Genomic DNA, 14,097 nt, shown 5'->3' with positions numbered 1-14,097 from the left:
ACTGACAAAAAAAGCTGTCAAGATCTAAATCCTTTAAAGTTCTACAGAATAAACAGGAGGAAGTTGATTCAATGAAACTTTATTTTATTTTTAAAAAATACATTACTCGAGGTCACAGCGAACATTAAAACGCGCAGGATGAACAAAAATTGCACTGACTTGAGAATTCAGTTGATAATAAACTTTAAATCAAAGTTGATCCTGCTTTTTTAATTGCACGAAGTAGGTGAATACATTCAGAAATGAAATGCATAATTTAAAATGGAAAAACAACCATACATTCATACAGCAAATAAAACAAATACGGACACTGAAAGTGATAAATATCCCTTAGAGTGCAGCCCTATGTGGGTCCTTTATAAATTAGTTCAGTTACAGGTAAATTGAGTTGTCTTTTGACTATTGCTCTCAACATACGGGTAGAGACCAGTGGTTCCAATCCCCTCATTCATCAGTAAGAGTATCATCTAACAGTGTTATAACAAGCAGTAGCCACAGAGCAGAATCAATTGCAAGAGCTAATTAACACTTTATTAGCCAACGGAGACATTACTATTGTTCTCTCTCACATGCTGCTATTGTATTACAATTACTGCTTCATGCAACTCATTTCCTGATGAGCTTCTCAGATGAGCTTCTCACAGTGCTGCTGTGTGTATCGTCTTTCCTGCAGTGTATATGACTTCAGGAGGTTACCTTAAGCTAACTGGTGTGTAAGCTATACTTACACACTGTAAAATATCTAAGACCATGTTACACGGTATTCACTATTTATGGTGCACACATGCTAAAGAGGGGTTTGGCTTTTTGCTTGCAGGAAAAAGTCTGTGATGTCTATGCAGGTGTTCCTACATTACTCCTTGATATCCCACACCTTAGCCTGGTGTCTTGAGACAAGTGATTAGTCATATTGGTGTGTTTATGGCATAGCAGAGTGGCATTTTTGCATTGTCTCTATATCCTTCAAGTGGTATGTACAGTACATACCAGGAATCACGTTGCAGGATTGCTGCTCCTCAGATGGAGGTGGCAAACAGAAAGATCTGGATGAGTGGTATGACCTTCAGAGTCGAAAGATCAGCCAGAACAGCCTGTAGTGTATATGTCAAAGAAAACACAGACGCACAAAATTTGTCATCTCAAGTTGCATGCCCCTGACCACAGCAATCTTATCTCAGAGCACCAAGCCCAACCCTTTGCAAGAGACATATTAAGAGATCAAGAAAAGGACCACACAGAATGACATGCAGAGTCATGATGCAGGATCCTTGGGAAGCGACAATCCATGCTTAAGAGTACAACACTCCCCACCCTGTCCTCTTGGGATCGCTGAAGGATTAAATTTAGGGAGCCTATCATGTTCAGGGAAAGGGTTTAATCTTACAGAGCTGGACCCGAAGTTCTAAATATAAGATAAGGAGCGCTATGTTATGATATCTTCTCTGCTGGGGCAGCTGCTAAATGAGCAAGCAAAATGTGCCGGCCAGCATCTTAGAACAGCAGATCAGCTGAAAGCCCCACGGGTCACAGTGTAGCTTGATGAAAAGGGGAGCCAGTCATTGTATGTGTACATGGATTCAGTGATACGATGGTGTGATCACAGTATGGCAGTAGGTGCGATATACAGTGCAGCTATGCATAAAACTGCATTACCAGTTACTGTATTAAAGCTAAACAAGTGACAGTGCAGAAGCTACTAAAGGATGCACTCATCTACATGTTACAGTTGTATGTTTGCCAAAAGGGTGCTGGGACATGGAGGTGGAGGCTGGTACAGCGGGCAGGGTGAGAGGGCGAGGGTTCTTAAGTGTCCATTTTTTTCAGACATGCATGAAGAAGACTGGGTTACTGGTACTGGCTGGTCATCAGCTGCTATTTACAGCCTTCCAAGAGTATGTGGGGGACAGGGAGAGGACTGAAATCAGAGTTTCAAATACATACACACACACACACACACATAGAAGTCCAATATGAAACAAGCATACCTCAGCTGAGGCCAGTGATGTCACTTCCATCAGGTTTTCAGCACGGAAGGCAAACACAGCAGCTGCTAGGACTAATGGGAGATATTCAGGGAGAAAAGCAGACGGCAGGATAAAAGGATCGTGCAAGAATATCAAGACCTTTACTGCAAGTTTGTAAGTGTACCTGCAATATAAACCTACCTGCAACTACCTCCAGAGAGTCATATCCCAGAATTCGGTCCCAGAGAAGAAGTAGCTGATCAGTAGACAGATAGCCAGAAAATGCTCTCACCATCCACTTAAAAGCAATACGCAACCTAAAGACAAAATGATCACATCTGTTTGCATGTCAAGGCATTACAGGGGGCTTCAAGAGCATGACATCTGTTAATGAGTGAAAACATTACTCCTTAATAATTCTGACTTTGAGAATTCAAATGAAACTAACTAATTTCTCTAACCAGTTCCACAACTGTATTTGTAAAATGTATATTATAGGTGACTTATCTTATTGTCCTTAGTATAAAGGTTTTTAATGCTCTATGAATGTGCTGATTTTTTTTTTTTTATTGGAGAATTGTGATTGCATTAATTCACCACAGGATGGCAGTAGCTCAAAACTATAAGATTGCAACAAAACTGCAAAAAAAAAAAAAAAAAAAAAAAAAAACAGCACATGAGACTTTATCGTCTTTATTGTACATCAGGTTAGCAGCAGGTTAGAGTGCATATCTAGTAAAAATCTTTGCATCCTGCATTTACATTCGTACCACATCTTACTGATGAGCTATACAGGACCATAAAGAATGGTGATGAATACTGGACAGACTACTCACGGCTGGGCGCCAATCTGTCGAAGGTGGTAGAAGAGCTGAGGGAGGTGAGTCTGGAGCAGCTTCTCAAACTGCAGGCACAAAGACACTATCCCCTGCAGGAGCACATAAAAACAAACACACATAAGGTATTCTGACCATGACATTTAGAACAAAAAAACACTAAGATCTCACCGAAGAAGAGGAGGAGATGGAGTGTAATCTGAAGAAGTGGCGGATGTACATTTCCCTGAATGCGCTGTAGAGCTTGGACGGCTCATTGTACAGGAAGCACAAAGGGGCCACTATGGGACAAATACAAACACACTCATTCACAAATCCACACACACACTTGTGTGTCCCTCCTGGAAAAGTAGCATCAGCCCAGCCCACAGCAAAACATACTCACCATACATTGAAAACCCATGGAAAGGAATAACACCTGTTTCAATGAGATTTTTGAGTCAGTGCAATTCATACACAAGATTTTGTTAAGATGTCAGACAAATTTAATTTTTCCTCACTTTCTGTATATATAAAATATATAAAACAATAATAATAATGTGAAAGTCAGGGTGCAGGCTCACCGTTGGGAGGATAAACAACAGCACAATCCTCATTTCCCATGTTCCCTGTGACACGGAAACAGAAATATTCTAATTACCATCCCCACGCACCTGTACAGGTATGTGAGTGCACATACATTGTGTAGGGTTATCAAGGTGAAGTGACACTGCTGTGAGTTCACGTGATGACATGACGTGTGACTTTGTATCTCACCCTGGATGTATGATTTGGGAGGAGTGGCACTGTTGTATTTGAAGTGCTCCAAGACAGTGGTGTCCCGAGAGAAACATAGCAACACCTGGGAACATACAGGGATTTAACATAAGCACAAATACTGCCACATACACACTTATCTATGTTAAATAACTAAACATTTTACAGATGGATAAAACTTGTAAGGACCTTTAAAACTAAAGAAGACTGTAAGATAAGCATTGGTCGTCCTCTTTCAGTCTCTCACAAACACATATTTACAGCGTGGATTATATTATATTTACCTGACAACCTTAGAAGATATTTATATCCTATTAACAACATTTAAATACTTAATACAGTCGTTAAAGATATTAGATTTGTCAGAAGCCAGTGACGGCCTGGAGCAGCTGGGCTTCCTGAAAATTCTACTACAGCAGTTCACATGGAGCCAGCATTTCAGGATGTACTGAAGCAGACAATATCCAAGCCTCAAGTGGCCATTTCAGATAATGACTGTATAAGTGGGAGCTCTTTCCATTACAGTCCCATTTCTGTGTCTTTTTGAAAAGAGATTTCATTTCCACCATCCACTTAAGATGAATTATATCAGGGGGAAATCATCCGTCTGAGCAAAACTGAGATGGGCAGCATCTCACAAAACTTCACCAAAAGGTAAATATAAAAATGATAGTGCATGATGACTATAGTATGTGTCTAGGCAGCTTCCTGTATGAACATACAGACTTACTCACCTTGATGTTACCGCTCAGTATGTGTTTAATCACTCTGAAAGGCACAGACCTTTTTCTTGACATAAACTGTACCGGCCATTACCTACACTAAAAGGCATTTAATCTTATATGCGTGAGTTAACACATCCTAAGTGGTCACTATGTGATTTGTCTTTAAACATTTCTGGGATACTTCTCGGAAGTATGAACCGCTGATACTTTGCTCTTGCATAACTTCTTAAGACGTGCGTGAATCCACAGTCCCCCTCAGTGAGTTTACCATCAGTCAATATTGACAGGGATACCGGAGCTTTGATCGTACACCTGTGTCCTCATTGGTTAGCTACAAAGTCGCACGACATAAATAGTAAAATTAATTGGTTGCTAGGTGTATATGTAGGTGTTTATCAGATGAGCGCCAAAGGCAAACATAGCAGTGACTATGAGAAAATCTCATAGTAACAAGTTGACCCACCACGTCTTGGCTGAAGATGTAACTGCAGAGGAATGCTGGCCTTCAAAACTGAAGCTTTCAAACCAAGTTCCCCAAAGAATAGTGGTAATGTCAGAAATGAGAAATGGAACTGAGAAAAAAGGAAAGCAAACCTGATAGAGAAAATCTTCAAACACAAAGTAGTAGTCGTCATTACTGGCAGTAAGCTTCACATCCTGGTGGACAAGACACTTGGAATTACACTTTGCCCATCATGAAGAAAAATGGATGTGACATTTGTGACACAAAAGGTTTAAACTGCAAAAACTGGACTGGACAAAATTCACCAGAAATCCAAAGCTTTTCAGTGTGTGTTTTTAACACCCAGTGTATGTAACACCCTGACTATGCAGCATCATAATCATGAACTGTGACAGTGCAGGCTTACTTTATAGATGAGGTTGTCCACCAGTAGGTCATGCTGTATAACTCCAGCCTTTAGCTGTTCATAATGCATCACATCCTGCAAAGATCCAACATGTTTTATGTGCACAACTTACATAAAGATCATATCCAGAACCCAAAATCTGTCATATTTTTCATAATTTAAATTACTGAAGCCTTGTTTTTAAGAAGTCGGTTATAATCCTAGAATGTAATTTTCTGACAACTTCCTTACACCCAATTTTCTGATAAAAATAGAGGGTTTTCCCTCAATTATCATTTAAAAAAAAAAAAAAAAAAAAATCAATCGTGCCCTTGACTGTTACTTTTAAATCCTATATTTTCTCTTACAGTGACGACAGCAGGATTAGAACGGATGGGTATTATGTTCCTGACCACAGGGTTGAGGTGTCCCCAGTTCAAGACAGGTTATCATAAATAAACCAAAGAACAGCACACAGGGTGGACAGAACAATAAAAATGTCCTCTGTGACAGCTGTGAAGCACCTTGGCAGTGAACTGCGGATGTGAAGAGAACAGAAGTTCAGCTGAGATAGGAGAGTGAGACCACTGTGGCAATGTGGACAGCATCAGATAGTGAAAGTATTTCTTTTTTAAATATTTGGAGGTGATTATATAGACTTCTGGTGAAAAAATAGGTCACTGCACTTATAGTATTGAGTATTTCTAGAGAATAAAATAAAAAAAATTATTAATCAATCAATATAGCTGCAGTTATAACAGGGCAAACTAATTAAAAGTTTTGCTAAGAAAAAACACAGGAATCAGTTGTTTTTCATTAGTTTGTGAAGGAATAGTTGTTGAAATTTTAAATTATTATTAAGATGCAGGCAATTCTGCAAGACAATGCATTGACTGTCACTAGCTAACACTGATTGTTTAATGTGTTTGCCCTTATGCCATCCAGAGCTGTACTGACACACTCCAGACCTCAGGCACTCCCTCAGAAATCAATCTTCCCATCACCAGCATTGTTTTATCGACTTGGCCTCGACGGGAGACTCTGGGCTCGAGCGTTTACACAGCGCCTCGCCACACAGGCAGATAGCTTCTGTGTTTGGGCTAACTGTACCAAATCATCAGCATTTGATTATCTTAGCATTTGTATACATGGGACAAGCCACAGAGACCTAGGATAAACAGAACAGGGATTATGTAGAACTTATAAGTCAGGTGGTATTTCACATGTTGGTCTTCACTTTGCTAATGAACAGTATTATCATGATTCCCCTGTGAAACAAGTAAAAAGAGCCTGACCATTAACTGAAAATTGCTGCAGCTGAAAACTTCAGCTCATAGTAAACATGTAGTTTGGGAAACACTGCAGCTGTGTGTGCACTACTGCTTTACAACAAATACTGGCAGCTGACAGCCACCACCAGAGTGCAATTCAGTTGTGCGTTTGTGTGCTTGAGCCTCTATTACCTGTGGCTGGTTAGTGGCATTAAGGATGAGGGCCCACAGATCAGCTCGGAGACCAGTGGGGCAACCTTGCCTGCTGTATTGCTGTGCTGCTGCACTGTCTTGCTCCTCAACCACTGGACAATCAAGAGACAAAAAGATACTGAAGAGAGGGACAAAGGTGTGTGCAGGAAACGAAAAGACACTGACGGACGGGCCATGTTTCATTTGGTCTTATAGGCTTATTCCATTTGTTCCAGAGTTTGATGAGAACATCAATATCAGTCTCATAGGAAGCAGGAACCAGGAGACATTTCGCCTCACTTAGCATAAAGCTTGCCTGACTTCTGTTTCTAATCTTTATGGCTAAGCTAAGTTTATCATCTTCTGGCCTCACATTTAACTGACAGATACAGAACAAAAGTGGCATCAATCTCTTGGCAAGAAAAATAAATAAATCAATCCCTTATTTCTAATTCACATATTAAACAACAATAACAAATATTAGTCTATGTGTTTAGGTTTCACTGCCTTGCTAAAACAGATTCACAATTTATTCAGTCCCTTTAGAAATGTCTGTATGTAACTAAAGGCATGGCAAAGACAAAACATTGATTATTACCTAACTTTCCAACAAACACTAAGGCAACTGCTGGAAACAGCCTCTCCCATATCTCCACTGTACCCTAAATCTCTGTTGTGACGGTAGCCAAAAACACACAGTGCTCGCAAGTCATAACATAAACCAACACACTCCCTGGCCCCTTAAATTTCCTATTTCAGTGCACTTAACATTTGGCCTGGAATGGAAGTTGCAGCTCGGGAGCCAACCAAGGGTGAAATAGTGGACCAGGGCCTTGGCTTATGGCTGTGTAAATAAAATACAGCCTGCATTTTAAAGAGTCTTGTCAATTGATGTCTGATTGGTGTCCATAATAAGGTTGTTGTTTACACTGGGTTCATAGCAGAGCAATGAGTTAAAAATTAGGGTCCTTCTTACTGAATAAGGCACCTGAGAGGCTGAGAGAAAGAATTATTTATGGCAGAAAACATTGGGGATTTTCTGTTGCAGTCAGCAGGAAAGTATACTGGTTGATTTATTTAATGTATATAATCATTGCTTTTCTGCACTACACTTTCTGAGTTCACAGTGGATATGATTAGATTTTTTAAACTACTCCCTAGAAAAAAGATTTAATGTGAATATAAACTTCCAATGGTCTAACTTCAGCACAACAAAATCCCAAAACACAAGACAGACTTAAGGCTGCAACTGTAGGCTGTGGTCCCTCTCCTTAATATTGAGTTAAAGTGAGTAATTCAATCAGTAATAATAATGATCAGTAATTAGTAACAATAATGATAAATAGTCATGGTAGCCTCTTTTTCCATGGTGAACCAGGTGCTTGGTCCCCCGAATACCTGCCTACAGTTTATAGTGTTCTAGTTTGTACTTAAGAATAATTATAGAGAAATATAGAAATTATACAAAGAACTAAAACAACAGAACGCATTTTCAGCAGGAAATTTTAAATAAAACAATTTAAGACCAAAAACTGACCTTTTTTCCCAACTAGAACATGTTCATTTTCAAATAAGTCTGCACAGGGTTGAGAAAGAAAGAACAAAACAGATTCATCAGTAACAGCCTAGTATTGACTCAGTTGTTCAAACTAATGTTATCTCTTTGAATTACAAATACAGAGATAGTACATGCAATTCTATTTAAAGCCTAACCAGCAGACTGTGATTATATCAATATCTGGACTTAGAGATAATGTTTGAAAAATCCCAGACAACCATGCAGGAAAATAACATAGCATGATATGAGATGATAAACTAAATTCACAAAATGACTATTTTATTAAGTACAATGGGGAAGGAAAAAGTATATTTGCACTTTTTCTCATTACCAGGATGCATGTGTGCATGATCATCAATCCCCAACTGCCCAGTGGTCAGGTTCAGCTCCGAGTAGGCCCGTCTCTGAGAGGGGAACACAAAAAAAAACAAAAAAAAAAACACCAAAGTACATACACAGATTTCAAACCCATTATGCATTTCCCAGGGTTAACAGGATATCTTGTTATATGCATTGGGCTCACAAGGTCACTAATGGACAAAGCACCTGCAAACACAATAAAACCAGATGGCCACATGTCTCCTTACCAGCTGTGGGATGTCTCTGACATTGAGGGGAACCTGTATGAGACCCCAGTGGCTCCTTGCACTGACATCCTCACTGCAATCATGGTTGGGGTTGCGCAAATTGATTAACACCTATGGAAAAAAGCAATAACCTAAAATGTAGGATAATGGAGTTTAATTTTTAAAGAAACACTATGCTGACTACCCTGAGCAACAAGGGGTCTACTTACCTCCAAGAAGTCTTTGGGAGCATAGACGGGCCTAAAGCGGCTTAAATCTGCAAAGAGACAGAAACACTTTAATGCATCTCAATAATACAAACATGGCACTCAACAAAACTGAGTACAGCCCTGGTCAATATCACTAAAATGTTAGGTAATTACAAATCCTGTCCATATAAGATTATTCATTTTAAACCAATGTTACAAACAAATTAAGCAAATTTGAAAAACAGAAAGTTTAACTAATTAAACTATAATAAATACATATATAAGAACCAATTGCAACAACACTGAGATCCAGTTCTTGCGTGTCTGTCTGTATTTTTGCTGACAAACTGGATCATCCTGGGTGTGGATGACACCAGGCTTGTACAAATCTGTGGAAAGATGATTTGCTCCTGTTTTATTCAAATCACACAAGGGTGGGCTCAGTTTTGCAGCACAGCGTACACATATACATACACAGAATTAGACAATAGTACCCCTGAAAAAGATCACTTCTCCAGCACAATGTTTAAATCTGCAGAGACAATTTACATACATGTTTACAATTTCACAACAGGTTTAACAGCTATAAAATCTAGACGGTTTCGTTAAAGTGTTTGCGATACTCAACGCCAATTTGCACAGTCAGAGCTGGCAGCTTTTTCAAAAGTCAAAGGAGAGCTGGGGCACATTCACCCAGCCTTAAGTGCGGCTTCGATCTACTGTATGTAGCACAACAGTAAATTCAAGTGTCACCCCCAGAATGAGGGCACTTTAAGGCTTTGGGCGGATGGAGGAGTGCTGTTCGTTATAGCAGCTCCATCCAAGGAGTCTGGACAGCTTCTGTATTCACAGTCCAAAGTGTTTATAGCCAGGGGATGGGCCACAGCCCTGAATGTTATTATATGGTGCTAAACTGTGATACCATTGTTAGGACACAAGATTACCATGGCCCTTCTCCATGTACAAGTGCATAATCATCACTGGTAGCCAAAAGTAGGTAAAATAAATACTGTATTACATATAAATATTATGTTATACTGCATTACCTCCCCTTAAAAATGTATTTTTAATCCCAGGCCAGCTGAAGTGTACAAGTACTATTTTTATTCTTGCCTTAAGGCTGTTGATCTTTGAAGGGTGATATAAGCAAACAATTTGAGTATCTACAAAGTGCAACAAAACTCAAAGGAACACCTGGGAACTCCAGTATCTACTTTTCAGATGTTGCAGTGTACAGCACAAGCCTTGAGAAAACTTTCCATAAATAAATAGGTTGAATATGCAAACATGGAAGTGGTAGATCTGGTTCAACATCAGCTTAAGACAGAGATATGTTAAGGTGATGTTAAATACACGGTGTTGGATCGATGCAGAGTCACATCAACACTAATCTTTCATAAAAGGCAGAGTGCTCAGGGGCAAACCCCTGGGTAATGTCTTCAGACCTGGTTCATCTGTGCCCATTTCATTCCATTTGTTGGTGAGCTCCTTCTGCTCCACTGCGGGCCTCTGTTGAGTGGGCGGAAAGAGTGGATTTCAACAAACAAACGTCACAAAGCTAAACCAGACCCTATCTTGAAAATGTCACATTAAATATGTGCCTTGTTGTCGTCGTGGTGCAAAGAACTAAATGATACTGATTTCAAACAGCGCTGCCTGCTTATTATCAGTCTAAATCCATAGAATCACTGTGAACTCTCTCTGAACAGGACCTAACTAGCATTTGGCTACTGTCAAATAGAGCTTAAGATGCAAAGTATGCAAACAGAAATGATAAATACCACAAGATTAGAAAAATGCATATTATATAAGAAAAAATGTTGCCAAAGAACCTGAATTAAGATCCATTGTAATTATATGCCACATTAGCCATGACTGACAATATCTTGGGTACCTTGCGGGCCAGAGGAAGCCCCAGCTCTGTGCTCATGCTGTTCAGGCTTTTCAGGATACGCTTCTCCCAGTTGGCCTATTTAAGAGAGCACACACAGACATCTGACTTCAGATACTGCGCTGCAAATATCCTGATAAAAAAGATCAACTGAGGAGTGAGGGGTTATGAGAAGACCGACTGACCTGGGCTTTGCGCATGTAGGCCAGCGGCTCTTTGAGATGCTCTGGAGGGGCTGCAGGATGGCTCGGGGGCAGCTGGCTAGAATAAACAAACACAAGGATGAAGCACTTTACTGTACAGTGGAAGAAGAGCAGATCATGTAAACACATAAAATGTCACTGAGATTTTCAATAACAGCTTTGATAAGGAAAACAGACTTTTTTTTCTTTCAATAAGTGCTTAAAAGAAGAACATTATGAAGAAAAAGACAAATAAAATGTTAAGCTTTGTCATAATTAGTGCCCTGCACATGGAGTAGTGATGAGTCAGAGCATGCTCAGGGCATATTGAATGACTCAAGCTCTCGGTGCATTAAACAACATTCACCCTAATCTAAACACCTATAAGAGCCCATAGGGAGGAATTATGGCTGAAAGGAGGAGGCATTAGTCAACATTATATGTCAACCTTTGAAAGCAAAGCATTAAGTGTCTGAGTGTCAAGAGAGCGAGGATAGTAGTTTACCCTTAAAGGTAAGACAGTACATTTCCATTTGAAGAAAACTTTTCAAGGCATTTTACACAAAAACTGGCACCAGACAACTTTGTTTTTAATACATGTTAAAGTACAAACTGCATAAACAATTTGTATATTATAGAATATATTGTGTCACTTGTAACATCCACTAAAATGCAAAAGTTAAACTCTTAACTGGACCCCAGTAGGTGGCTGAGTGTGTGTCTTTTCATGTGTGTCTGTTGTGTTTGTGTTTTTCAGCCCTTCACACAAATCCCCCTTCAGATGAAATGTCACTTACACATGCAGTTCTCTGTAAACAGCATTCTGTAGCTTTCTTTCCCAGCCTGTCAAACATTAAAACAAAATTATATTGACCACACACAGACACAGACAAACCATGAGTTCATCATCCTGTTCAGGCTGAAAATGTGACGTTAATGACGCACCTGATGTTTTGAGAAAACTGCGGACGTCCTCTTTAAGAGACTCCAGTTTGATCTCAGGCTGGTGTAAACACTCCTATATTAAAACAGAGAGACAGAAAATAAAGGTTTGGTATCTTAAATATATTTGTATATGTACTCTTGAAGGACTAGGACTACAATTGCATCGTTAGCCGCCTGCTAGCTAACTCACTCACTTTGGCTTGTCTCTCTATCTGGGAGTGTAAATGACTTCCTCTAAGCCGCTGGACGACCTGAGCGATGCTCAGAGACAACTCGGTGCCCTCGTCCATCCTCCTGGTCGGAGCTGGTTAACGTGGTTTTGCGTCTAAAGCGGCGCAGTTTGGTTTTTATCACACGCAGCATCCAACACCCTGCACAGGTTACTGAGCAACTGAGGCCGGCCAGAGAAAGCGCAAGGGAAACAAGCTCTCGAAACGTTGGTTCCGCGCTGAAAATCTGTTCCCGAGAATAGAAACAAAAGGTGTTGATTTTAGTTGCTAAAAAAATGTGTAGTTATTATTATTATTATTATTCTTTTATTTCCACACATTAAACCTGATGATTATAAATAAGCATGTGTAATTTTGTGTTATTTATGACACGTAATAGGAAAATGAAAAAAAATCTGTTCACATGTGATAAATAATAATGTACATTTACTTAAGCTAAAAAATAGATTGTGTAGATTCTCACGATTTATAGATTTGGACTTTTAGCATTTTTACCATTACTTTATGATTCTACTCCATATCAGAGTAATATTTTGTAGTCTCCTCTCTGCTCTGCTACCACAGCTATAGTGATGTTTATGGTCAGATTATTGGATGAGCTGTAAAAAACTACTCAATTTCAACATCCTGCTCAAAAATAATAACAGAGAAATTATTTTGCAGTCCACCATGCTGACTACAAGGAATTGTAGAGATCTTCTGTAGCCTTTGCTCGTGGTGCTGCTAATGCTCAACACTGATATGACAGAGTTGGGTGGCCATCACTGGCATCATGTTCATTTATAAGGCCTTGCTGTCCTATCTGCCATGTTTAGTTTAGTTCAGAGCTCATAGCCATGAGTCAAGCTCACAGGAGAGAGTCCTCATACCAGCTCTGATCCTGAGGAGACTGGAATCGGCTGCATCACACCACTCATCCCCTAAGACACTTTAAAGCTTAATCTTTTTATACTTACGGGATTTTTTAAATTGGGGTTAGTGTGTTTGTGTGAGGGAACTGTTCTGTTATACTCTTGTGTATACATGACTTGTCAGTAAAATAAACCTCGATCTCAGTGAGATTTCCAGACTAAATGAAACTGAACTGCCCAGTATTATATAATAAAGCTTACATTCATGCATTAGTATTAACAGCATGGGTCAATTTAAGCACACAGTGGGCCTACATCACAATGTATGCGCTTTATTTGTAACTAGGAAGATATCCAGCTGTGATGAATCTGGATGGTTACTGATGTTACAGTTAACTATAAATCATCTTATTCCACTTGTCTCCTGTGTTTTATTAACAATCATTTATGTTACAGTAGTTGTTCTGTTTTTACCCACAGCTTCCTTCACCAGCTTTTTGTAAAGACATGATAAAACAATATTAAAGGCAATAATTATTACTTGGCTTTTACTCAGGGTGTGACAATATTCATTGCTGTTCTGGACTCGTGCCTTATTCCAAAATATTTGGCGTTGTTAGGACAGCCGTCCTCCCCACCCATCACAGCAATTACAGCTTGAGTCAATCAGCTTCCATATTGTTGCTGACATGTTCAGATGAAATGCCACAGCAGGCAAAGCCAAGCGTTAAAATGTGGCAGAGAACCATGGACAGCATCCGGATATCCATCCATCCATTTTCTATACCCTCTTATTCCTTACCCAGGGTCACAGGGATCTGCTGGAGCCTATCCCAGCTCTCTTTGGGTGGAAGGCAGGGGTACACCCTGGACAGGTCACCAGTCCATCACAGGGCCACATAGAGACAGACAACCTCACACACTCACACTCACTCCTATGGGCAATTTAGAGTCACCAATCAACCTGACATACATGTTTTTGGACTGTGGGAGGAAACCAGAGTACCTGGAGAAAACCCACACAAGCACAGGGAGAACATGCAAACTCCACACAGAAAGGAAAGGTTGCGAAC

The 14,097-nt window shown here is 39.8% G+C and overlaps 1 protein-coding gene across 1 annotated transcript; it reads right to left on the bottom strand.

Moving 5' to 3' along the window:
- Nucleotides 1-63: 63 nt before the first annotated feature.
- On the bottom strand, nucleotides 64-12,389 carry tbc1d19 (TBC1 domain family, member 19). The gene is made up of 21 exons (XM_026329941.2): nucleotides 12,138-12,389; nucleotides 11,944-12,016; nucleotides 11,796-11,841; nucleotides 11,002-11,077; nucleotides 10,820-10,894; nucleotides 10,371-10,434; nucleotides 8,947-8,993; nucleotides 8,738-8,848; nucleotides 8,482-8,554; nucleotides 8,130-8,168; nucleotides 6,593-6,705; nucleotides 5,151-5,225; nucleotides 4,876-4,938; nucleotides 3,557-3,641; nucleotides 3,364-3,408; nucleotides 3,186-3,218; nucleotides 2,972-3,081; nucleotides 2,801-2,892; nucleotides 2,166-2,281; nucleotides 1,986-2,056; nucleotides 64-1,091 (listed from the first exon to the last, which is right to left on the bottom strand). The coding sequence occupies exons 1-21, from the start codon at nucleotides 12,231-12,233 to the stop codon at nucleotides 1,017-1,019; spliced, it is 1,578 nt and encodes a 525-aa protein (XP_026185726.1). The 5' UTR covers nucleotides 12,234-12,389; the 3' UTR covers nucleotides 64-1,016.
- Nucleotides 12,390-14,097: the final 1,708 nt, after the last annotated feature.

Source organism: Mastacembelus armatus, chromosome 18 (assembly GCF_900324485.2).
Source record: "Mastacembelus armatus chromosome 18, fMasArm1.2, whole genome shotgun sequence".
Classification (NCBI taxonomy): domain Eukaryota; kingdom Metazoa; phylum Chordata; class Actinopteri; order Synbranchiformes; family Mastacembelidae; genus Mastacembelus; species Mastacembelus armatus.
This window is presented reverse-complemented; position numbering and strand designations above follow the sequence as displayed.

Bases quoted from the DNA above. Each gene is read 5' to 3' on its own strand.
- tbc1d19 (XM_026329941.2), bottom strand. From the start codon at position 12,233: ATGGACGAGGGCACCGAGTTGTCTCTGAGCATCGCTCAGGTCGTCCAG. The intron at 10,895-11,001 runs GTCAGTCGGTCT...TCTCTTAAATAG, and splicing joins CCTACATGCGCAAAGCCCAG to GCCAACTGGGAGAAGCGTAT. The intron at 3,409-3,556 runs GTGAGATACAAA...TCCGTGTCACAG, and splicing joins TCCCAAATCATACATCCAGG to GGAACATGGGAAATGAGGAT.